We start from the raw sequence: 23,239 nt of genomic DNA, 5'->3' as shown, positions 1-23,239 counted from the left end.
TACTCCTTCACATAACAACACCGAATGGGTACCCAACAAAATAAATAGGCACAAGTTTAACACAAGCCAAAGGAAGTACTTTTTCACACAACGCACCGTCAACCATGGAACTCGTTGCCACGGGATATTGTGAAGACCAAAAGTGTAACTGGATTTTGAAAGAAGAATGAGACAAATTCCATCAGTGGGTATTAGCCAAGATGGTCAGGGATACAACCCCATGCTGTGAGTGCCAGAAGCTAGGACGGGGGCAGGGGATAGGGCACGGGACAAACTGCCCTGGTCATTCCCTCGAAAACACCAGCCACCGGCCACCGCTAGGAGCCAGGAGACTGGACTAGCTGTACCATCGGGCTGACCCAGCATGGCCAGTCTTATGTAACAGAGCCACCGGGGGCTGCCAGGTGGGCTCAGCCTGCACAGAGCCCCCGGGGTTTGATCCGCTGGTAGGAGCCCTGGGCGGCTGCGGTTTCTGCCGTTACACCGGCCCTGCGCGGGGCGACGCACCCAGCGTGGGGAGGGAGCGGGCGCTGAGCTCGGCGCCGGGCTGGCGTCCCTCAGCAGCCTCCCGCACTCCCCCGCCCTGGGGCCGGGGGCGGGGCCACTCACGCAGGGCTGGGCGGAAAGGACGACACGCACCGCCCCTCAGCGAGCGAAGCGTCAGCGGGTTCCGGCGCATGCGCGTTGGGGGTGCCTCCGGTTCCTGCCCGTAGCCGTGTTGTTGTTTGGAGCCGGTCTCCAGGCCCCGCCGCCTCCCTCCTTCCCCGCCGCTGCGAGGGACCCGCCGCGGCCCGCGCGCCAGGAGGGACGGCCCCGGTGCTGGCCCTGTCTGGGAGGGGCGGCGGCAGCAGCAGGTCGCGGGGCCTCCTCAGGGTCTTGCGAGAGGGGAGCGGAGCGAGGCGGGAACGTCGCCCAACAGGTGCCACCCCGCGCCAGCCTGGGGCCGGGTCCCCCCGGGGGAAGTGTCAGCGGGCTCCGCTCAGCGCGGGCCGGGACTCTTGCCGGACCGGCTCCCCGGGCGTGTGTCCCTGGGCCTGGGCGGTCCGCGTCTCGGGGCGGGCGAGAGACTGTGCCAGGCACGTCTGTGGACGGGAGGGCGAACAAGGGAGACTGACAGGCTTGTCTCAGGGTGGGTGTATCCCCAGGGTGTGCCCTGCCCTGCCCTCCTCCCCCGCCCCGCGTATCACACTGCGCGTGTATCCCTGGGTGTGCTCTGCCCCCCCCGCCCGCCCTCCCCGTGTGTCGCTGAGTGTGTGTGTGTGTATCCCTGGCTGTGCCCTCTGTCGCGCCCTGCATGGCACACGGGGTGTATATCCCTAGGTGTGCCCTCTTCCCCGTGTGTCCTCCCTCCGCCCCACGTGTCACGCTACATGTTTATACCACGTATGGCACTGTGTCTACGTGCGTGTCTCATGTCCCTCCGTGCCTATCACTCTGTCCTGCGTTTGTGTGTATCACCGTGTTTAGACCATGTTTATCTTGAGTCTGTGTGTGTGATGTCACTGTGTTTAGACTGCATATTTGTGTCCTGTATGTGCATATGCCATGTATCATGTCCTCTGTATATCATGTACGTCTGTCTCTGTGTTTATACAATGTGCGTGCCCTGTCTGTATGTTGTGATGCTTATACCATCAGTGAGTGACTTTTGTTCTTGTCACTGTGTTTGTAGCATGTATTGGGTATGTGATAGCTAAGTAGCACCTATGTGTACCTGTCTCTGTATTTATACTGTGTATGAATGTGTGTACATGTATACCATATCTCTGTATTCTGTGTATACATAGTCTATATATCTGTATGCTGTGCATGTAAATCACTTACCTGCCTGCAGCCATGCACCTCAGAATATGGCTTCCTCAGCTTTTGCAAACCATGTCCTGACTACTTATGGCAGTACTCACAAGAACAGAGGTGTTAAACCCTGATGTTTGGGCCAAATTCTAGTTGGAGTAATGATCTGCCTGCCTGAGTTCTTCCTACAGTTTCAGCTGATATAGCAGCTATTGTATAGTATTTTTTCAAACTGTTGTATTTCACTCCAGAAGTGGTGGTGCTTCAGTGGTGTGTTAAATCTCTGTGTGTAGGTTGTATGAGATTTATAAGATTCAGAGTGAAAGGTATTCAATATATTCTTTTTATTGGTGGAATCTGCTGGATTTGCAGTACTAAAGTGTAAAGTCAACTATTTATTCACAGAACACATGCAACACCTTGACTGGAAAAATCATTTTTAGGGATGATCGTTCCATGTTACCCTTGGTCTCTGCTCATCTGTCTATTAGAAACTGTATGGGGGCTACCTTGTGATTTCCTAACAACAACAAGGAGAAGTGCAGAGTCCTGCACTTAAGACGGAAGAATCCCATGCACCGCTACAGGCTAGGGACCGAATGGCTAGGCAGCAGTTCTGCGGAAAAGGACCTAGGGGTTACAGTGGACGAGAAGCTGGATATGAGTCAACAGTGTACCCTTGTTGCCAAGAAGACCAGTGGCATTTTGGGCTGTATAAGTAGGGGCATTGCCAGCAGATCGAGGGACATGATCATTCCCCTCTATTCGGCATTGATGAGGCGTCATCTGGAGTACTGTGTCCAGTTTGGGGCCCCACACTGCAAAAAATTGGAAAGCGTCCAGCAGAGGGCAACAAAAATTTTTAGGGGACTGGAACACATGACTTATGAGGAGAGGCTGAGGGAACTGGGATTGTTTAGTCTGCAGAAGAGAAGAATGAGGGGGGATTTGATAGCTGCTTTCAACTACCTGAAAGGGGGTTCCAAAGAGGATGGATCTAGACTGTTCTCAGTGGTAGCTGATGACAGAACAAGGAGTAATGGTCTCAAGTTGCAGTGGGAGAGGTTTAGGTTGGATATTAGGAAAAACTTTTTCACTAGGAGGGTGGTGAAGCACTGGAATGCGGTACCAAGGGATGTGGTATAACCTCCTTCCTTTGAAGTTTTTAAGGTCAGGCTTGACAAAGCCCTTGCTGGGATGATTTAGTTGGGGATTGGTCCTGTTTTGAGCAGGGGGTTGGACTAGATGACCTCCTGAAGTCCCTTCCAACCCTGATATTCTATGATAGGCAACCAAATATTTTGAGTTGCTGCTTATTGCCTTGGGGTGCATTTAAACTAATAACCTAAAGTGGGAAAGTGCTGCCTGTCATTACCAAATACTCTGAGCAATACAGTACCCCTAAGAACTTACCTCATTTCCATATGTTTGTTCCCTATTTAAGTAGAAAGAGAACTAAATTGTATTCATTTGTAAACTACTCCTAATCTTTATTTTAATTTACTAATGTTTTTCCATTTCAGGTAACATCATGAAGTGTGACTTTTTTGAGATAAGCTTTCTGGAGTGAAGTAAAGAAGCAACATATGAAATACATAAATATTTATAAGTAATGTCAGTTAATTTGCCTTCAAATGCATATTTTTATCTCCTGATTAACACAAGAAGCCTTTGGGGGAAGCAGAGAAACAAGCAGCTGTACTACTTGTGTAGACCTAAACTTTATTGGAGGATTAGTCATGGTATTCCACTTAGAGTTTTTCATACAAGCAAAACTCAATGTAAATGGACCAGAAGCAAAACACGGAAGTGTAGTAAACACATTTATAGCCATGACTTTTTGTATTATAGAGTTTCTAAACATAGCACTTCTTCTCCCAAGGGACTAACAAAAGTGAATAATCGTATGTCACGAATTAAGAACACTTTCGAATCTGTTTCAAAGGCTGTTTCTGGCACTCACAGTGAACTGCTTGCACGAATAGCTCGATTCAAGCCCAACTCTGGCACGTTGGGGAAAGCATTTGAAAATAATGTTCAGGAAAACAATCTCCAGGTAAACCTAGAAAACGATAAACAAACTACATGTGCTGGAGCTCAGGGAGATTACAACAGCCTAGCTGTAAAGAACTTTGTTCACACAGATGAAAACTCAGAGTCTACATTGATAAGTAGAAGTGGCACTAATCAAGATACTTTAAAAGATTCCGTAGATATTAAAAACAACCTTTTTCATGTAAGCTACTTCATGACAAATTTTGGAGAGACTTACAACTTTTTAGCAAATCATATCAACTGGTACTTTGGGAATAATACTGTTATGGATCAAGAGAAAAAAGGAAATGCTTTTCTACAAGACTCTGAGAACGAACTCAGAAATAAACTTGATTCACCAGAAAGTGACATAATGAGTAATGAAAATAGGATGAGTTCAGCATCTGCTTTAATTTCTGCAGCTGAGATTCAAGGTGCTGACAAGACAAATACTGCTCTTCCAACTTCTGCTAAAAAGAGCATTGCAAGCTTCCTTTCATACCCTAGTAACAGTGTACAAGCTTTTGTAGACAGTTATGTAGGCAGTCTGGTCCCCAAGTTGAGATTTGAGACAAAGGCTGCTTCAGAAGATAAACTACAAGAACGCGAAGAGTCTTTGAAAGATGAAGAGGATGGCAGCAAAGAGATCAAAACTGCAGAAGGGAAAGAGAAGCGTTTGTCTCTTCAGAGAGAAAAGGCAAGTATTTGCTTAGTGTTTACAAATACTGGGTTTTTTAGCTGCTATAGTTGTCAGAGGCATGTTATAGCCTTATAATGTTATAATTTCAAAGCTATATTGAAATCTCACCTGCATAGGTGAAACATTGAACGAAGATGTTTGAAGGACTGTCACTGTGAGCCAGATTTATAGTAGGCTCTTCTAATTTACGTAAATGAAGAACCAGAGATCAGTTCAGTAAAAAAAAACCAAACAAACGAAAAGCCACCTTCCTTGAAGCCTCTAGTGGTATTCTACTATAAGCCATTCATCTCTTGGAGTAATCTAAGAAAACAAAAATTTGAAAAAAGTCATGTCAAGATTTGTATATATCTTCTTGGAGCAGTTTCATATTCTTAATATACATATCTCTTTTATCTTTAGATAATTGCAAGAGTGAGTATTGATAACAGAACACGGGCTTTAGTTCAGGCCTTACGAAGATCTTCTAACCGAAGAGTCTCTATTAACAGGATTGAAGAATTGACTTACCATCTTCTGGAATTTCCAGAAACCAGAGGAGTTGCTATTAAGGTACAAATCACTTTCACTCTCAACCTATCAACTACAGATAGATAACAAGTATTTTTTGTAATGACAGATGTTTTATCATAAAATAGATAAATGTATGATCGATCTTTTTTTTTCTTCTTAAACTGTTGTATCTTATACTTGTACTATGTGAGTATCTTCATTTTTTTTTTTTATTGCTAATGTATTCCCTCCAAGAGATACATATGTAAGCCATGATGATTGGCAGTCAGTATCTGCTTTGGAGAAAACCGTGGACTTTTAATTCTCCTATACGTTAACTGTTAAGGAATTCTTTAGTTCTCAAAGCAGTACAGTGCCCTAACAGAACCCTGTCCTAATTGAGGTCCTTTGTGTGCTTGTGTAATACAAATAATGAATAGTAGTAATAAACCTAATAGACTATTCAGTACAAAGAAAAGTTTCTGTTCTGTCATACTACTAAAATAATTTGAAGGCTTTTCCTGTCTGAGAGTGCCTTATTTTGTCTTAATAAACACCTTAGCTTTTGGCATTGTAGTTTATAACAAACTATGAATACCTGTTCAAAACAAAAGGAAGAATGGCCCAGATTTGTGCATTACTGTGATGCACAAAACTCCCACTTACCCTTCCCCTAACCCTGTAGGCATCTAAACTCAGTAAGTACCTAAGTTTCTGTCTCTGGTTATGTGTACCACAGCGTCAGGCAGGCTTCCAGATGCCTAATCTCACACCTAAGTCCCAGCACAATTATCAAACCAGGTGGAGACAGGTGTTCCCCGCCTCTTGTCTGTGGGGCCTGATCCAGAAGGTGTGCTTATAGCACCCTTAACTCCACACAAAATGGCATGGGGGAGAAGGAGGCTACCCTTATAACTAGGACCCTACCAAATTCATCATCCATTTTGGTCAATTTCATGGTCATAGGATTTTTTAAATAGCCAGTTTCAGATGTTTACATCTGAAATGTCATGGTGTTGTAACCATGGAAGTCCCGACCCAAAAGAGGGTTATGGTGGTGTGTGTGGGGATCACAGGATAAGGCAGGGTTGCCACTTTTCTGGGGAGCAGGGCCTGCCTTATGGGTGGGTGACCGCCCATGGTCAGGGGGACACCATGGTCCATCCCGCCTCCTCCCCACAGCCAGCAGAAGGCCCCTTAAACTTCTGAACCCAGAGCTGGGAAGGGACAGGGATGGGTGTGCCCCAGCCAGGGTCTCATACTGTGCTCCAGGCTTCAGCTGCTATTCCCGGCAGGGCTGTGAAGGGACAGGACTTCCTGTTCCCCTGCACAGGCCGCTCCCGGGGCTGGGTCAGATCCACATCCAGGAACCTCCCCTGGCTGCACTAGGAAAAGTGGAAGTCCCATCCCTCTCTAGCCTGGCTGAGACTAGCAGCTGGAGCGCGTTGCACATTAGGAGCCCCCAAATGGGTCGTCCCCAGTCCTGCCCCTCCCCTATAATATCTCTGCAGCTGCGCTGCCTTCAGAGCCCAGCTCACCAGAGCCCAGAGATGGGTCTGACCGGCCCCAGGAGCTGCCTCTGCAGGTAAAGAGCAAGTACTATCCCTCCCCAACTGAGTTGGGTCTAGCAGCTGGAGCCAGCACATGATGGGAGTCCCCAGCTGGGGTACCCCCAGCCCTGCCCATCCCATACAATAGCTAGGTATCATGCAGGAGATCAGATTTCACAGTCTGTTGTGCGTTATTCATGGCCATGAATTTGGTAGGGTCATACTTATAACCCTTAGTACAATGTATACGGTACTCACCCAGGATGTTGGAAACCCCAGTTCTCGTCCTCCCTCTGCTTGAAAAGAACACGATTTAAACAGGGGATTCCTGCTTCTTAGATGAGTGCCTTAGCCACTGAACTGCAGTTGTTCTGTCTCTCTAGCCTAATGCATATTTAATTGTTTATCCAAGGTGGAACAGCTTCAACAGGAGACCCACATCAGAATATCCCTGATAGATGGGAAACCCCTGTTCCAATCCCTTTTTTGATCCAGGCCAGGGTCTTCCACATCCTGCAATGAGTATCCTGACCACTGGGCTAAAGGTTATAAGGGGGGACTCCTCCTCTTTCACTTTCCACCCTGACCCCCTGGCTGTTTTGTGTGGAGTTAGCCAGGGGCCGCTGCTGTTCTTTCAAGAAATGGCTTATGCACCTAAGATACCTAATTCCAGCAGAGGGTTCCTAGCTGTGCAATAGGTACGTAGGCAGTGGGTATAATAGGCCAGGGAAGGCGAAGCCACTGCCACAGGACACTGTTAGCGGCTTTTTGTTTATTATTATGTACCATGCAGGTTCCAGGGGCAGCTGAGGAGGCTGTATCTGCTATTCAGCTTCCCGGGTTCATCAGTAATCTCCCTGGACTCCAGAGGGATTACTGATGAACCTGGGAAGCTTAGTAGCAGATACTGCCTCCTCAGCCATCCTGGAACCTGCATGGAGTATATAAAAAGCTCAGCGTTCTTCTGTTGGGTAGCTGTGGAAGGTGCACTGCCTTTCCCATTTTCCGGCTGGTGTAGCTTGGGTCAGCTCTGCGTTTGGGGCTGCTGGAGCCAGGGCTGCTGGAGCTGGCTAAGCCAGGGCTGGGCTGCTCAGGTTGGCACAGCTGGAGCTGGCCCGGGGCTTAGGTCGGTTGGCTGACGTGGCTGGGGCTCGAGTCGGTCAGCCAGTGCAGCTGTGGCCGGCCCAGGGTTGCATGGGTTGCCAGCGCCAGCGTGGTTGGGCTGGGGCCAGCGTAGTTGGGTTGCCAGCACAGCCAGGCCGGTGCTCAGGTAGGCCTGCTGGCGCAGCTCGGGCCATTCTGGGGCTCCTCCAGTGGCGGGGGAAGGGGTTCTGATAGGCCCTGGGCTTTTCTGGCTGTGGGAGGCAGGACAGGGGGTGCCTCAGGGTTCTGCCTCGGGGGTTGTGTAGGGCGGGGCAGAGCCAGGAGGCTAGCCCCTCCAAAGGTGTCCACCCGCTGCCCAGGGATAGGTGCCTCCCTCCAGCCCAGAGAGAGGCTCCTAAGTCCCTGAGGGGGCCAGGGCGTAGGATGTTCCCCTCTCCTCAGTGTCTGATATGGGTTAATTTACGCATGTGCCCGCTGAGCATGCTGGTTTTTGTGCATCCCATTTTCAGGCACCTCTCTCTCTTTCCATGCCTTGTATAAGGAGCCTAGCTGTCTGGCGCAGGGTTTGCCAATTCCAGTGTGTGGCTAGGTGACTAGAATTCAGGAGTTGCAATGCTGAGGATTGTCATGCTTTGGCCCAGATCCAAAAAGGGACTTATTTAATAACCTGAGCTGCTATTTAGCTAGTATGCCAAAATTGACACCCTAACTCTAAAACCTCTGTAGCTATAGTTGTAGTAGATATTAGAATTTTTTGATTGTTGCACTGTGGTATGAAGTTTCCCGTGAATACACAAGACACATAGTATTGGACTTTTTCCTACCCTTCCCACCCTGAGATAATAAATCTACTGGGGGGGAAAAAAGCTATTTTAAATTAAACTTTGCATTTAAATTTAGATTTTAAAGTAGTAAATTAACAGTGGAAGTTTTTTGGTGTTAACACTTAGCCTAAATACAACTTTTTTCATTTCAACTGTAGGAAAAAATAATTCCATGCTTACTACAGCTGAGACAAGGAATTGATGAAACTCTTCATGCTGCTGTTAGGGAGGCTTTGGCTATAATTGGATATACAGACCCTGTGAAAGCCTGGGGAATTCGAATTCTCACTATTGATGGAGGAGGAACAAGGTATGACAGAAACTCTTTATCTCTTTGTAAACTGCAAATGTAGGTAAAATTGCAGTCAAACTCTAAGCTCTAGAACCTGATTCTACAAACATTTGTGTGTGTGCTTAACTTTACGTATGTGCATAGTCCAGTTGATCCCCCTAAGATAACTCACCTGTGTGAAGTAAACTATGTACATAAGTGTTTGTGGGAATGGGCCCCTAGTTTGTTTATGGAGGCAAGTAAAGGAAACAAATGTAAGATTCTTTTTGTAAAAAGTCTTTCTGTTCTTAATTTATGATTGATACCTGAGATTAGACATTGTAAAAAAAGTCAGTTTAGTTTTTTTAATCTTAAAGGGTTCCATCATGCATTATGCTGTTTAGAGTGTGTAGTTGTTAATTCGTTGGAAGAATCGGCTTACAAAACTTCAAAATTAGTATAAAAATTAAAAATACCACAAGTTTAGTACCACAAGTATTTGTTTGTGGTACTAAACTCACAGTAAGACAAACAAATTCACATGTAGTTCCTGGAGCAAGGATAACGCAAAAGTACACTACTCTCTCACAATGGGTATAGCAAGTAGCAGTTTTTCAGGTATTCTGTTTTAGCAGCTCATCTGGTATTGTCCTCTATAGAAGAATGAATGGTGTGGTGAAGAAAGCCCTATTTAAAGGCCTACTGATTCATGCATCCTCTTCCACCATCATCACTGATTTTTTTTTTCTTTTCCTCTTCCGAACTTACTTGATTACTAGAGTTCCAATCCTGAAAACACTTATGCACATGCTTAACTTTCCATATGTGAGGCCTCATTGAACTCAGTGAAACTACTAACATGTATGAAGTTAAGCATGTGCACAAGTGTTTGCAGGTTTGGGTCCCAAATTTTTCAAAAAGAACAAGTGTTTTCAAACATGTTCAAAAAAATTGGGTTTCAGATAATCCCCAATGGAAAGTGAAATATTGGGCAGTTGTAGTTCAGTTTCAGTAGCTTATAGATGTAGGTGCACAGTATTTCTTACTCCTGTGGGGAATGCTGCACCACTGCACATGCACAGAATTTGTCCCCCGCAGATTTCTTTGCTTCCCTGCAAAAAAATGACTTTGTGACGGGAAGCAAAGGGAAACCACAAGAGTGGTTATGTGACCCTCCCAAGCCGTATGTTTCTGGTGTCCAGGGCAGCCAGCAGAGAAGTAAATCACTGTGGGCCAGGGGTGGGACTGAGTAAGACCCAGCCAGTGGCTTCTACCCTGCGCTCAGCTGCTAGTTCCAGCTGGGTTGCGGAGGGCAGGACTTCCTCCTCCTCTGCACAGCATCTGGGGCTGTGTCGGATCCACCCACAGATTTCTCCCTGGCTGTTGGAAGCTCTGAAAACTCTTCCTAACCCCCTTCCCCCGCACCCATTGCTGCTCAGGTGTAGGGGGAGGGATCACTGTACAGGGAGCTACTCCCCCATCCACCCAATCCTGTGTATCCAGACCCCCTCATACTCAGACCCTCCCACCGACCCTCACACCCCTCCCCTGCACCCAGAACCCCGCTGACGAGCCCCACTCCCCCTGCACCTGGACCACCCCGATGAGCCGCCCACACCCAAATGCCCACCCTGCCGAGCCCCAAACAGCTGCACATGGATCCCCAGTCCACTACCCCAGCATCTGGACCCTACCCCCACTGAGCCCCCCACACCCAGATTCCCCTGCTGAGCTCCATCCCCCCCACACCCAGATCCCCGCTCTGCTGAGCCCCAGCCACCTTCTCCCACCCCCCCTTCAGAGTCCCATTTCCATTGCACACAGTAACCCCCCAGGAGCCCCATGCATCCAGATCTCCCTGTACCTGGATCCACCATTGAGCTGCCCGCACCCAGATTGCCCCACACAGAACCCTCTCAACCCACACCTGGATCCACCCACTCTAAGCCCCTTCACACTTGGATCCTCCCTTGCTGAGCCTGCCTGCTAACACCTGGTGCACTTGGCATGGAGGAGCAGGTCCCCTGGGTGTTTCTGCAGCAGGCCTGGCCCTTGTGCTGTGTCAGGGTTGGATGCAGCTTCACCGTTGAGTCCATGTCCCTGCGGGAGCAGGAACTGCACAATGATCTCCCACCTCTGTGCAGCCAGTGGCCTGTGTTCCCCAATGCCATGCTGGAGCTTCCACATTTATTTGTCAAATAAAATTTGCAGAATTTTTTCAGAATTTTAAAATATTGTGTGCAGAATTTTTCTTTCTTTTTTTTTTTTTTTTTTGGTGCAGAATTTTTAATTTTTTGGCACAGAATGCCCTCAGGAGTAAAATTTCTTCATTCACATCAAAGACAGTTATTTAGGACTAAGTCCATGGCAAGTTTTAAGGTCCTATTTTGGTTACTTGAGTATATAAATCATTTTCTTTTTCTTTTTTAGAGGATATGCCTTGTCCCCCCCCTTTAGCATAACTCCAAAGCTACTCAGCTGTCTTTTGTTAATGTTTTCCTAAAGAAAATCACCATTCCACTTAGAGCATGAAAACTTCAACGCAAAAGGAAAAGCCTTGAGAGAGTTGACATGGTGAAAATAGATTTATATAATGCAGTGGCTCTTTTCAATCCTATATTTAATTTATCTAGCACTGATAGTGTGCTCTAAACTGGACAAACATCTTTGATGACAAGGTTCATTCCACAAGGAGTTTAGATTCTAAGGACTGTTACTTCAGCCCTTTTTAGCATGAATAAGACTTGCGGGGGTCAAGTCTTAATTCAGACAATTGTAGGTTACTATGGTGCTTTGGCAGAGGACCCGCAAAGCCTGCAGCGCAGGGTCTCAAGATCATAAAGAGGTAGCGATAGGCTCAGTCTTCATTAAAAATGTAAATACCAGTGTAGTTTGAACAAAAGGCACTCACTTTTCTGCTTTACAGTTATACAAATATTTGAATATTTGCATAGTTTTATTATTTACAAAAGTCAGATTAACTATATTGGAAATTAAAGTCTTTTATGTATCCATAGATGAGATATACTTGCAGTGGGCATGTGTATTTTTTCATGACATCTTGCCGCATTACTTTAGTTCTGCTCTAGAGGGATAATCTTCAGGCTGAAAACTTGTTTCTTCCTATTTATTCTTTAGACGCAGTGGTCAGAGTGCCAAGGGAAGTGCCAGTTGCCTTTTTGGGGGAAATCTGGCTTCCTGCCCACTAGGACCTGAATTTATTTTTACAACCAATAGCATAAAAATTATAAAGCTTCCTTCAAGGATTAGTTTCTTTTAATCACTATCATCTTGTCTGGTTTTGAGCCAATGAGCTATAAAGGTGAATGACAACAGATTGTTTCCCATTTTATGAGACATTAATCCTACCCAAATAAAATATTCTAGTTTTTGTACTCCGTTTTAATTTTCCGAGGGCTTTACATTTTCACTATGCAGCCTTGACCTTTTTTCCCATGAGTTAGATCTGTGCAGTAGAAACTAAGTTTCTGAAAACCGGGGACTAAATTTCTATTTACTTCAGTATAAAATTATTTGTAAATCCTTTAATTTTTAAGAAATTAGATACTAAGACTTGTAGGTCTTCATATTATAATTTTATTTTTTATGGTATGGTTTCTAAAGCAGGGGAATAGAAAATTTGCAAACTTAATTTTATTTGGTGTCTTAAAGCAAATCTGCAAAATTCTTCAACTTTTAAAGTAAAAGTAAAATGCATTTTCTTATGTAATCAAAATATAAAATCAGTTTTATGGTACCCATTTGTGTTTCATCAACTGATATAATAATTCCTGTACTTTAGTTTCAGGATAATGAAAGTTAGAGATTGCTTCCTGCAGGACACTTTCTAGACAGGTTTTAAATAGTGACTAGTCATTTTGAGTACCTTAATTTGGGTGTCTGGCTCGATTTTCAGAATGTACTGAGCACCATGGAGTACGTCAGGCTCCTTCAAGGGCTCTTAAGTTAGGCACCCAAAATCATTAGTCACTGGTATTTAACCTATACCTTTCCCCTTTCTTATTGCATCATACTACTCTCATTATAATTGTCAAACTACAAAATTCCTCTTCCTCCCTTGTATTAAAACCTTGTAGACTTATTATGTCCTGTCTTAGTTGTTGCTTATTCAAACTGTATACATGTTTAGTTCTGCGTAAGGCGTAACCAAACCACCATTATCTGTGATGTTCCTTTAATATGTTTCAGGGGTTTAGTAGCACTTCAGACTTTACATAAACTAGAAGAACTTACTGGAAAGCCCGTTCATGAACTTTTTGACTACGTTTGTGGTGTAAGCACAGGTAATTAGTATTCACATGGATTTTTATGTGATAAACTTAATACAAGTAAAAATATGAAAAAATCTTGTTTTTGAAAAATCTTTTTTCCCCAGGAAAACAACTCCATCTTCATAAATGTAAACCAGTTCTTTTGTTGGGGAATGTTTTATTTTTTGGTAACTGGATGCAACTTTGAGAAGTTTGCTTTTGTATTTACAGCGTAATTTAAGACCTAGGTTAAATGGCTATAATTGTTTACCAAGTAGAAATGTTGGTGACACAAAGAATGCTTGTTTATTACCACATGATTTCCGTCTAATTTTATGTTGAGCCGTGAAACTGAAAGGAATTTATTTTTGAAGAAAGTGCTCTTTAACACCAAGCTATCAAGATATTTGGTGTCCCATAAATACTGACGAGGAATATTGCAGGTTTTGAGCAATACCACAAAGGGTCTATAGAAAAACAAATGTAACAGATGCAATAATATTAATATCTTATGTATGTACACCTTCTTTGATATTTAGCAGGTTTCCTGGGTCTTGCTGTTTTGGGAGGGGGATTGAAATCCACTATCTCTTTGGCATCACATTCCAAGATGCTTAATCAACACATAATTTTATTGATGTGGGTCATAATTGTTATAAGGTTTGAGTGACTAAAAATGGGCACCTCAGTATAGAAGAGAGAAGTGGTAAGACTTGTCATGAATATATTAATATATCAGCACAGTATGTATTATGATCATGTGTACATATTATTACCATGGCTTGATGTTCTGTTTAAACATGCTGTTTCTTTAAAAAGTGAGTGTCATAGTAAATATACTTGTAATCTGGGTCTTTTTTTAAAATAGTTTTAATTTTAGCTGTTTGCCTCCCCATGTCCAGGGAAAAGCCTTGCTACTTGCTGAGATTCTTTCCTGTATATCAGCAGGAGTGGGGCTCTAGGCAGCAGAAGTCCAAAGTGCCTGAAGGGACAAGGCTGAAGATGTGCAGTGAATTTGAGGCCAGGGGAGGGGAAGCAGTTGTGCTCCTCTTCTAAGATCTGGCAGCTTGTGGGAGGGGGCAGATAAGCAGTTTCCTCTGCAAAAGAGAGAACTATAACAGGGTGCACAACAATTGCAGAGAAGTGCTGAGCTCCTATTCTTCCTCTTGTCCCATGCCAATCTGCTGTCCTGGCCTGCTTGTCACTACTCCTCTTCTGGCAACCATTTGATCTGCCACCCACTTGAAGAGGATACAGCACCTATGTTTCCTTCCACCCCTTGTCTTATCTTCCCTCATAGAATTGGTTTTCCATCAACCAGCCTCTTGATCTCCCCTTTAGTGATCTCCACCATAATCATCTCATTCTCGGGAGGTGGTATTTCTTGCCTAAGCTGCCATATTCTGTTAAGGGTGGGCACCAAAGCTTCTTTGACCATCCATGCTGTACATCTTAAGCTACTGTTCAAACAGCAGTGTGTTATTTTCAGGAGCTCCTACTACTACCCCATGTGTTGATTTAGAAAACAACCTCAAGAGGTGGGCTGATGCTTCTCCCTAGAAAAGAAGAGAGGTTCCAAACCATTTTTTAGAAGGCCAAAACTGACCAATTAATCACCCTGGTGTTCACTTTTCAAAAAGTAATGTCAAGTCAGTAACAATGTAAGTGGTCTGTTGTAGGTTACAACACAATACAGGTTAGGTTACAAAACAGTACACTTCACTTTTAGAAATTTAAGTACGTCATTTCTCCTGCTCTGTATATCTCTTCCAATGTAATCTGTTCCCAAAATACATTAGCAGGCATCACAACTTGAAATATTGCAGTTTGACTTTCCATGAGGAAGTACTGAGTTGAATCATAAATACTAGAGAGAACTTCCAGATCTAATAGGCAGTTTCAAGTAAAGACTATTTATTCATGTCTGAATACTGGTGACATCGTAGCACAATTTTTGGAAGCCTTCTTAATCCATCCCTAACTTCACACACTGAGCTGACCTCCCATTTGGTGTTTGTAATGACCAGATGATTGGAGCCTTCCTCTCTCATTTTGTAAACAAAGACCATTGTTCCCATTCCTTCTTTAGGACAACATATAGCTCCAATTTTTACTTTTAAGTTCCCAGTTACAAGGGTGATGTCTTTGCTTGGTGTTTTGAATGAGTGTCTCTTCAAACCATGTGGAGAACTTATGAATTGCGTCATCAGCTGCTGCTGCTGGGTCATAAACCTGTATGATCGACATATTAACTGGCTTAGTTCAAAGGCGAATTATAATGAGTCAGTTGTTTGATGGGTTGTATCGAAGCACACACTTGGATGTCTCCTTGGATAAGATAAATATAATTCCATTTTCTGTTACTCTTCAGGATCCAAGAAAGCATGTGAAATGACCTCTACCATTTATCATCCTGAAATGACCTCTACCATTCCATCATAGCTTTGAGGTTCCACATACAGCTATCGTACATCTTTCCATTTCTTTGGTCACAATAGTAATCCTCCATTTATATATACTTTACTCTGATGATTAGTTTATGAAAGTTCAGGTCATTCTTTACCTTGGAGCAAATATCAGGCACTATTTCCTGAAGGATTTGGTATACCACCATAACTGCAAGCAGTACTCTTTTATATGGTCAGAACCTCTTTCCCACTGTAATTTATCATGCCGTCTGGACCTGTGTATGCGGGGGGTGGGGGGGAGGGAGAGGGGTGTTCCTCACCATCCAGCACCACACATGGATCATGTTACCTTTGTTCTCCCATGATAGTTCTTGTGAGAGAAAATATAAAAGGTGGTTTGCAATTGCCTTACCTCAGGTTTGTGGCTGCACTGGTTAAGTCGTAATTGAATACTTCTGCCTTTAGATGGCATTTCCTCCATCAGCTGTTGCACTACACTCCCAACGTGTTTGTCCATCCAAAGCCATTGGTGCTTCCTGAGACTTTGGCCAGACACAGATGGTACCATCTATTGCCATTATGATAGCAGGCTACAATACAGCCTGACCTGACCAGGCATTGTGGATAATATTAATTTGTGACTGCAGGATTTTTCCCTATTACATATTTTCTATTACTCTGAGAAGTCTAGCTTTTAAATGACTACTAATTAGACATTTCCTAATAAATATCTCAGTTATGTCTAGGACTCTTTTTGGGGGGAATATTGAGCCTAAATTTTCTTTTACCCAGTTTAATCTAATTACTCCTAATTTGTACCTCTTTGTCTCTCCTGAACAATTTTTCTCCCTCACCAGCATTGAAACTCTTCAGATATTACTAAATTCTCTCTCCACTATCTTAATTGTCTACTGGTCAAATTAAAATCTGTCTCGTGATTTTTTTTTTATAAAGGAAAATTGTTAACACCCTGTCCCTGATACTGTGCCTCTACTCTTTTGGGGGAGGTGGGAGGAGAGGTTCAGTCATAATATCAAATTGCCAGTCCATATCTAATCTGTGGTCCCGCTGTTCTTTATATGTATGCATTTTTTTGACATTACTGGTGTCCCAATATTTCCCCTTTTTTTGAATATCTGTAGTTTTACATTATTTTTCCTGAACGGCACCAATTTGAGTCTAATTTTATTTTATACCCAGATTCCTAACGTCTATACAGTGTATAGATTATTTGTGTCCTCACCCACATTTGCAGTATCATCTGGTTTACCGTAGTATAAACTCTGCATCTGACTAGACCTCAGCTTCACTTCCATACATCTATGCTTCTCTTTTGTGCTAGCTGCAGAGTGACTCTAGAATAATAATTCCATCTGTCATAGATCCTGGCCCTGCCCTTAAAGCCACTGCTGTGATACACATGTCAGCACTGTCTAAAGTCCATTTGGTGGTATTCTGCAAGCATGCTCTTCAAATACCATTGAACCTCTTTTCTCAGCAGTTCAGGGTCAGGCTATTTTGATACACACTACGTGACACTATGAATGAATGGCTAACTATAAATCAGTTGCAGATAAATATATTACAAAGCTTTTAATTTTTCCGAGCTTTCCTGGAATCTTTACATATTTATTTAGTATCTTTACTGAACTGATGAGTTTGTCAGACATTCTGTATGTAAAGAGTGAAAAATAAACATCATGATTTGATTTTTAGGCCGTTACATGTAGCCTAGACTTCACGTATTAGGTTGCCTTCTCAAATAAAAAAAGGGACTTAACTTGTTACAAATATCATATTTATTTTATGTAACTCTTTGCAATAATAAATCACGGTATATTTTATTGTTTCTTTACAAAACTTTCCGTAATTTTATTGCTGAAAGTAAAAGCTGTCTCTAGTTATGTCCCTCCAAACAAATTGATATACTCTTTGAACAAAAAAAGAGCCTGTGAAAGGAAAGTCAGTTGATCATACCTTTTAAAGGAAAATATTATAATATGTGAATTACCGTGGCTTCTGAAACTTATTATATTAAAAGAAGTAATACAGAATCATTGTGTCATCCCAAGTTACATTTCAAATTTTATTTTATTTTTTTCAGGTGCTATATTAGCATTTATGTTGGGGTTGTTTCATATCCCTCTGGATGAATGTGAGGAACTGTATCACAAATTAGGATCAGATGTGTTTAAGCAGAATGTTATTGTTGGGACAATGAAAATGGGCTGGAGCCATGCATTTTATGACAGTGATATCTGGGAAAAGATGCTCAAGTAAGTTAAAATGGACTTTAAATCATTTTTGAAAATATGTGGTCTTGTTGCTGCTTTAATTGTAAGCAAAAGTTTAAAAACACAGCTCTAAAAGGGTAGATACATTATACCAATATCTTTCGAAATAGTTGATTGTTTCCATTTAGCCCAAGTATCTGAAAGCATTTAATGCAATCATTCTTCTGTTTCCAGGGAATAAAATGAGCTGTGATATACAGCTTTCTGATTTTATGCCCATATACTTTCCAACTTTGCTCATTCTGTCTCATTACGTGTCTGCTACAAATATTGCTGGCCACATGCTGTGAATTTTCCCTAAGGAAAAGTGCTAAAAGTGAAATAATAGGCTGTGTCAAGCACCCCGCCCCCCATTTTAAATGCTACATTATGTATCTTCCTACCCACTGCCTTTTTCTTTGAAAAGGAAAAAATCCACTAAAACATACTGTGATGAAAAGATGTACCTGCTGCTGTGTAAAATCTGTCTATAAAGTGAGGAGCAGTTGGTTTTCTGTGTGTGTAATAACAAATAACAGATAACAAGTTAGGAAATCATTTGTTGAAGAAATGCATTTAGTGTTTTTATATATTGATGTCAGGATCATTTAAATAAAAATTTAATTTTTATTAAATTGCTTCATATTCATATTTAAAATAGTTTTAGTATTCATAATTCATTGTATATTTAGAGTGGCTTGCTTTTTGGAAATAGTAAAGTTAAGAAAACCTATATCAACATTATGGAGGAAAGTTGTTTAAATTTTAAACTTTTGGGCTCTTAATGAGAGACAAATAACATTGATTATCTATCAAACAATAATGGCAAGCTTCCATATGTAGACTTGCCAATACATTTTAATCCTGATTTTTCAATACCTGTTCTGTTTTGTTCCTTGTCTCTTTTGAGCAGCTTTTATGTCAGCATCTGAGGTTGGTTATTACAATATTATCTTCCAGTATTTACTGGTGAAAGCACTGAGTATTTGTTTAGAGGACATTTTAAAGCTGAGATGGACTAGACCTCCCTATTCATTACCAGAAAGGATCACATTCACCAGCTGCTAACTCTCTCTCCCGCGATGATAACATTTCCTTGTAGAAAACTCAGCATTGTGTCTGTGTTAAGACAGTTGAGTATTTGTGAGTCAAGTTTCTCTCAAGCAGGCATCTGTAGATGGTAGGGTATACACAAGGTTGGCTGACACATTTGCTTGTCTCAAAAAATTGATGCTCTGGACCGTATCTGCACTACCAAATAGTATCTACTGACTGCAAGTTTGCAACTGTACATAAAGTAGAAGCAACTTGCTATCCAAACTCAGTAGTATAATGGAGAATTTGCTATGTCTTGCTATTCTGGGAAGTCTGTCTTCCCCACTGTTGCTTTGAAGGTCGCATCTATTAGTAGAAGATTATACCTGAATTGCCTCAGTATCTGGAAAATGATCGGGGACATAGTTTAATCCTTGAAAACAAATGCTGTTTTAACTCCACATTCAATATTTTAAAGAGATGAAAATGTGGAGCAAACATTTTACAATAACTTCTTTCTTCCCCAGCCTTGCCTGAAGTGAAAAATATATGCATCTTCAGGGTTGGCCTTGAATTGGCATAAGATGCCTATTCGGAGTGACGAAGTGTTACAGGTCCAGTCTCTCACCAGCTTATGATTTTCTGTGGCTTTAGTGGTCCAACTCCTGCATATTTTCAGGTTTAGTCAATATGGAGTCAAGTGACTTTAATCACCTTGGGCTGGGGTATAGGATCACTGCAGCAGCTTTACCCAGGTGGCACATTCTGCATGGAAAGATATCACTAAGAGCTCTTATTTAAGCGATTGCCCATGTGCATTCCACTCTTAGTGTAGGCCCTGGTCTACATTACGAGTTTAGGTCAAATTTAGCAGCATTAGATCGATTTAACCCTGCACCCTTCCACACAACGAAGCCATTTTTGTTAACTTAATGGGCTCTTAAAATCAATATCTGTACTCCTCCCTGACAAGGGGATTAGCGCTGAAATTGACATCGCCGGGTCGAATTTGGGTTAGTGTGGACACAATTCGACGGTATTGGCCTCCAGGAGCTATCCCACAGTACTCCATGGTGACCGCTCTGGACAGCACTCTCAACTCAGATGCACTGGCCAGGTAGACAGGAAAAGCCCCACAAACTTTTGAATTTCATTTCCTGTTTGGCAATCAGCAGAGGTGACCATGGAGTTTCAGAATCGCAAAAGAGTTCCAGCATGGACCAAACGGGACGTACTGGATCTGAACACTGTATGGGGAGACGAATCTGTGCTATCAGAACTCCGTTCCAAAAGATGAAATGCCAAAATATTTGAAAAAATCTCCAAGGGCATGAAAGACAGAGGCTATCACAGGGACCCGCAGCAGTGCTGCATGAAACTTAAGGAGCTTAGGCAAGCTACCAAAAAACCCAAGAGGCAAACGCCTGCTCGGGGTCAGAGCCCCAGACATGCCACCTCTATGATGAGCTTCATGCAATTCTAGGGCGTGCCCCTACCACTGCCCCACCCCTGTACATGGACTCCTGTAAGGAGGGAGTCTCACGCAATAGGGATGAGGATTTTGGGGACGAGGAAGATAGCGCACACCAGGCAAGCGGAGAAACCGTTCTCCACTACAGCCAGGAACTGTCACCCTGGATCCAATACCCTCCCAACCCGGGCTCCTGGACCTTGAAGGTTGGAGAAGGCAGCTCTGGTGAGTGTACCTTTCTAAATATCATACATGGTTTAAAAGCAAGCGTGTTTAATGATTAATTTGCCCAGAAGATTTGGGATGCATTCGTGGCCAGTACAGCTACTGGAAAATTCTGTTAACGTGTCTGGGGATGGGGCGGAAATCCTCCAGGGACATCTCAATGAAGCTGTCCTGGAGGTACTCCCAAAGCCCTTGCAAAAGGTTTCTGGGGAGGGCAGCCTTATTGCATCCTCCATAGTAGGACACTTTACCATGGCAGGCCAGTAGCACGTAGTCTGGAATCATTGCATAAGAAAGCATTGCAGCGTGTGGTCCTGGTGTTTGCTGGCATTCAAGCAACATCCGTTCTTTATCTCTCTGTGTTATCCTCAGGAGAGTGATATCATTCATGGTCACCTGCTTGAAATAGGGGAATTTTATTAAGGGGACATCAGAAGTGGCCGTTCCTGCTGGTCTGTTTGCCTGTGGCTAAAAAGAAATCATCCCTGCTGTTCGCAACATGGTGGGAGAAGGGGTGAAGTGATTATCCCAGAGAATTTGCGGGGGGGGGGGGGGGGGGGGAGAGGCAGTTAGTTGGGTTTGTGCTGCACGTTAACCTGAAAACATCAGCCCCTCCCTTTAAATGGCCAATGTGTCTTTTTCAATTTTAATCTCCCTTTTTTTCCTCCCACAGCTGCAAATGTTTCAACGCTGCGACTAGCATCTCCTTCCCAGAGGCTAGTGCAGATAAGAAGGCAAAAAAACCGCGCTCACGATGAAATGTTCTCTGAGCTCATGCAGTCCACCCAAACTGAAAGAACCCAGCAGAATGCTTGGAGGCAGACAATAGCAGAGTCCAGGAAACCACAAAATGAACACAAGGACAGGAGGCTAGAGCAACAGGAGAGGTGGCAGCAGCGTGATAAAAGGAGGCAGGATGCAATGCTGAGACTACTGGAGGATAAAACTGATATGCTCCGGCGTAAGGTTAAGGTGCAGGAAAGGCGCAGACCGCCACTGCGGCCCCTATGTAACAAACCGCTCTCCTCCCCAAGTTCCATAGCCTCCTCACCCAGACGCCCAAGAACGTCGGGGGGAAGCACTCCGGGCACCCATCCACTCCACCCCAGAGGACTGCCCAAGCAACAGAAGGCTGACATTCAATAAGTTTTGAAGTGCAGTGTGGCCTTGTCCTTTCCTCCTCCACCACCTCACCTGGTGCTTCCATCCTCCCCTACCCCTCCCAGGCTACCTTGGCAGTTATCCCCTTATTTATGTGATGAATTAATAAAGAATGCATGAATGTGAAGCAACAATGACTTTATTGCCTCTGCAAGCAGTGATCGAAGGGAGGAGGGGAGGGTGGTTAGCTTACAGGGAACCAAAGAGTCTCACTGCTGCATTCGTCAGTCGAGCAAAAACTCGACTATCTGCTGCACCTGAAATAGTACAAACTTAGCAGTTTTCCTCTATCAGTGTTTACCTGGCAGCATTATCAGCTTTCTGCCCTCACATGGATAACTGTTCTGTTTTTAATAACAAAATTACAATTAGATTCCTTAAAGGCCTGGAAAAATTTTACCCTCAACTAAAGGAGCCCATTTCCCCTTGGTACTTGAACTTAGTTTTGTCTAAACTTATGGGATCCTCTAGCAATGTGCTTCTTATCATACCTTTCCTGGAATGTGGTTATCCTAATTGCTATCACTTCTGCCAGATGGGTCTCCAAACTGCACATCATCACACATCCAAACCACTGTACAGTCTTCTTTAAAGATAAGATGTATTTACACCCTCATTTGAGGTTTCTCTTTAAGGTAGTTTCAGATTTTCATATCAATCAATACATTTACTTGCCTGTATTTTACCCCAAACCATATGCAAATAGGGTTGAGCAATGGCTGTGCATACTGGATGTTAAACCAGCACTATTGTTCTACATAAACCAAACTGTTTTGGCAGTCCACCCAACTGTTCATGGTCATAGCAGACAGAAAGAAAGGTCTCCACACAGAGGATTTAATCTTGGATAACTTCTTGTATCCTTTTGTGTTATGATCTTGCAGGTGTCTCTCCTCCAGGCAAGCTGACTGACCACTTTACAAGATCGCAAATATCCTCCAGGGGATCCCTAGCACAGATCCCTATCCATTTGCAAAGCAGCAACCTGGTCATCTGTGCACACTTTCTTCTCCCATTATGCCACCATTTGGTATTCAAGAAATGATGCCAAATTTGCTTGAACTATAGTGCAGTCTTTGTGTACATGAACTCCAGTCCCTCCACTTGTTTAACTGTTCGGGAGTCACCAAGAGTGGAATGAACATGTGCAATCACTCAAAGAAGAAAAAACAGTTACAACAGACCCTCTCTAGAGCGCACATTGCTATAGCGCGGATTTGCATATAGCGCGGTCACGGTGATGGATCCCAAATTTAAATGTTTAAAGTGGGATCCATGGTAAAGCGGTCCCCACGTTAACACGATACCGCGCATGGATCCCGAACCCCACGTTCTAGCGAGGATCCAGTGTATTAACCTTTTGTAACTTGTTCTTCAAGATGTGTTGCACATGCCCCCATTCCACAAACTGACCTCCTACCCCTCTGCATCAGAGTTTCCAGAAGGAAGGAACTGAGGAGACTGGGGGTCAACTGGACCCTTTGTGCCAATGCCGGCAGCAGAGGTGCTCAAGCCACCCTGATGGGTGCCACTGAAGGAGAAGTTTCTGGTGACTGTCTGTGAGGCACACACGCGCTAATAGTGGAATGGACATGTGCAGCGCATCTCAAAGAACAACGGTTACAG

General features: G+C 43.5%; 1 protein-coding gene across 1 annotated transcript in view; it reads left to right on the top strand.

Moving 5' to 3' along the window:
• The first annotated feature begins 667 nt into the window (after positions 1-667).
• Positions 668-23,239, top strand: part of PNPLA8 (patatin like domain 8, phospholipase A2) — a 68,557-nt gene continuing 45,985 nt past the window's right edge. Inside the window, exons 1-6 of the mRNA XM_048836061.2 lie at positions 668-919; positions 3,318-4,525; positions 4,931-5,080; positions 8,657-8,808; positions 12,979-13,073; positions 17,553-17,724. Of these exons, the coding sequence (XP_048692018.1) occupies positions 3,407-4,525; positions 4,931-5,080; positions 8,657-8,808; positions 12,979-13,073; positions 17,553-17,724 (1,688 nt within the window). The 5' untranslated portion in view covers positions 668-919; positions 3,318-3,406. The remainder of the gene's footprint in view (positions 920-3,317; positions 4,526-4,930; positions 5,081-8,656; positions 8,809-12,978; positions 13,074-17,552; positions 17,725-23,239) is intronic.

Source organism: Caretta caretta, chromosome 1 (genome assembly GCF_965140235.1).
Source record: "Caretta caretta isolate rCarCar2 chromosome 1, rCarCar1.hap1, whole genome shotgun sequence".
Classification (NCBI taxonomy): domain Eukaryota; kingdom Metazoa; phylum Chordata; order Testudines; family Cheloniidae; genus Caretta; species Caretta caretta.
This window is presented reverse-complemented; position numbering and strand designations above follow the sequence as displayed.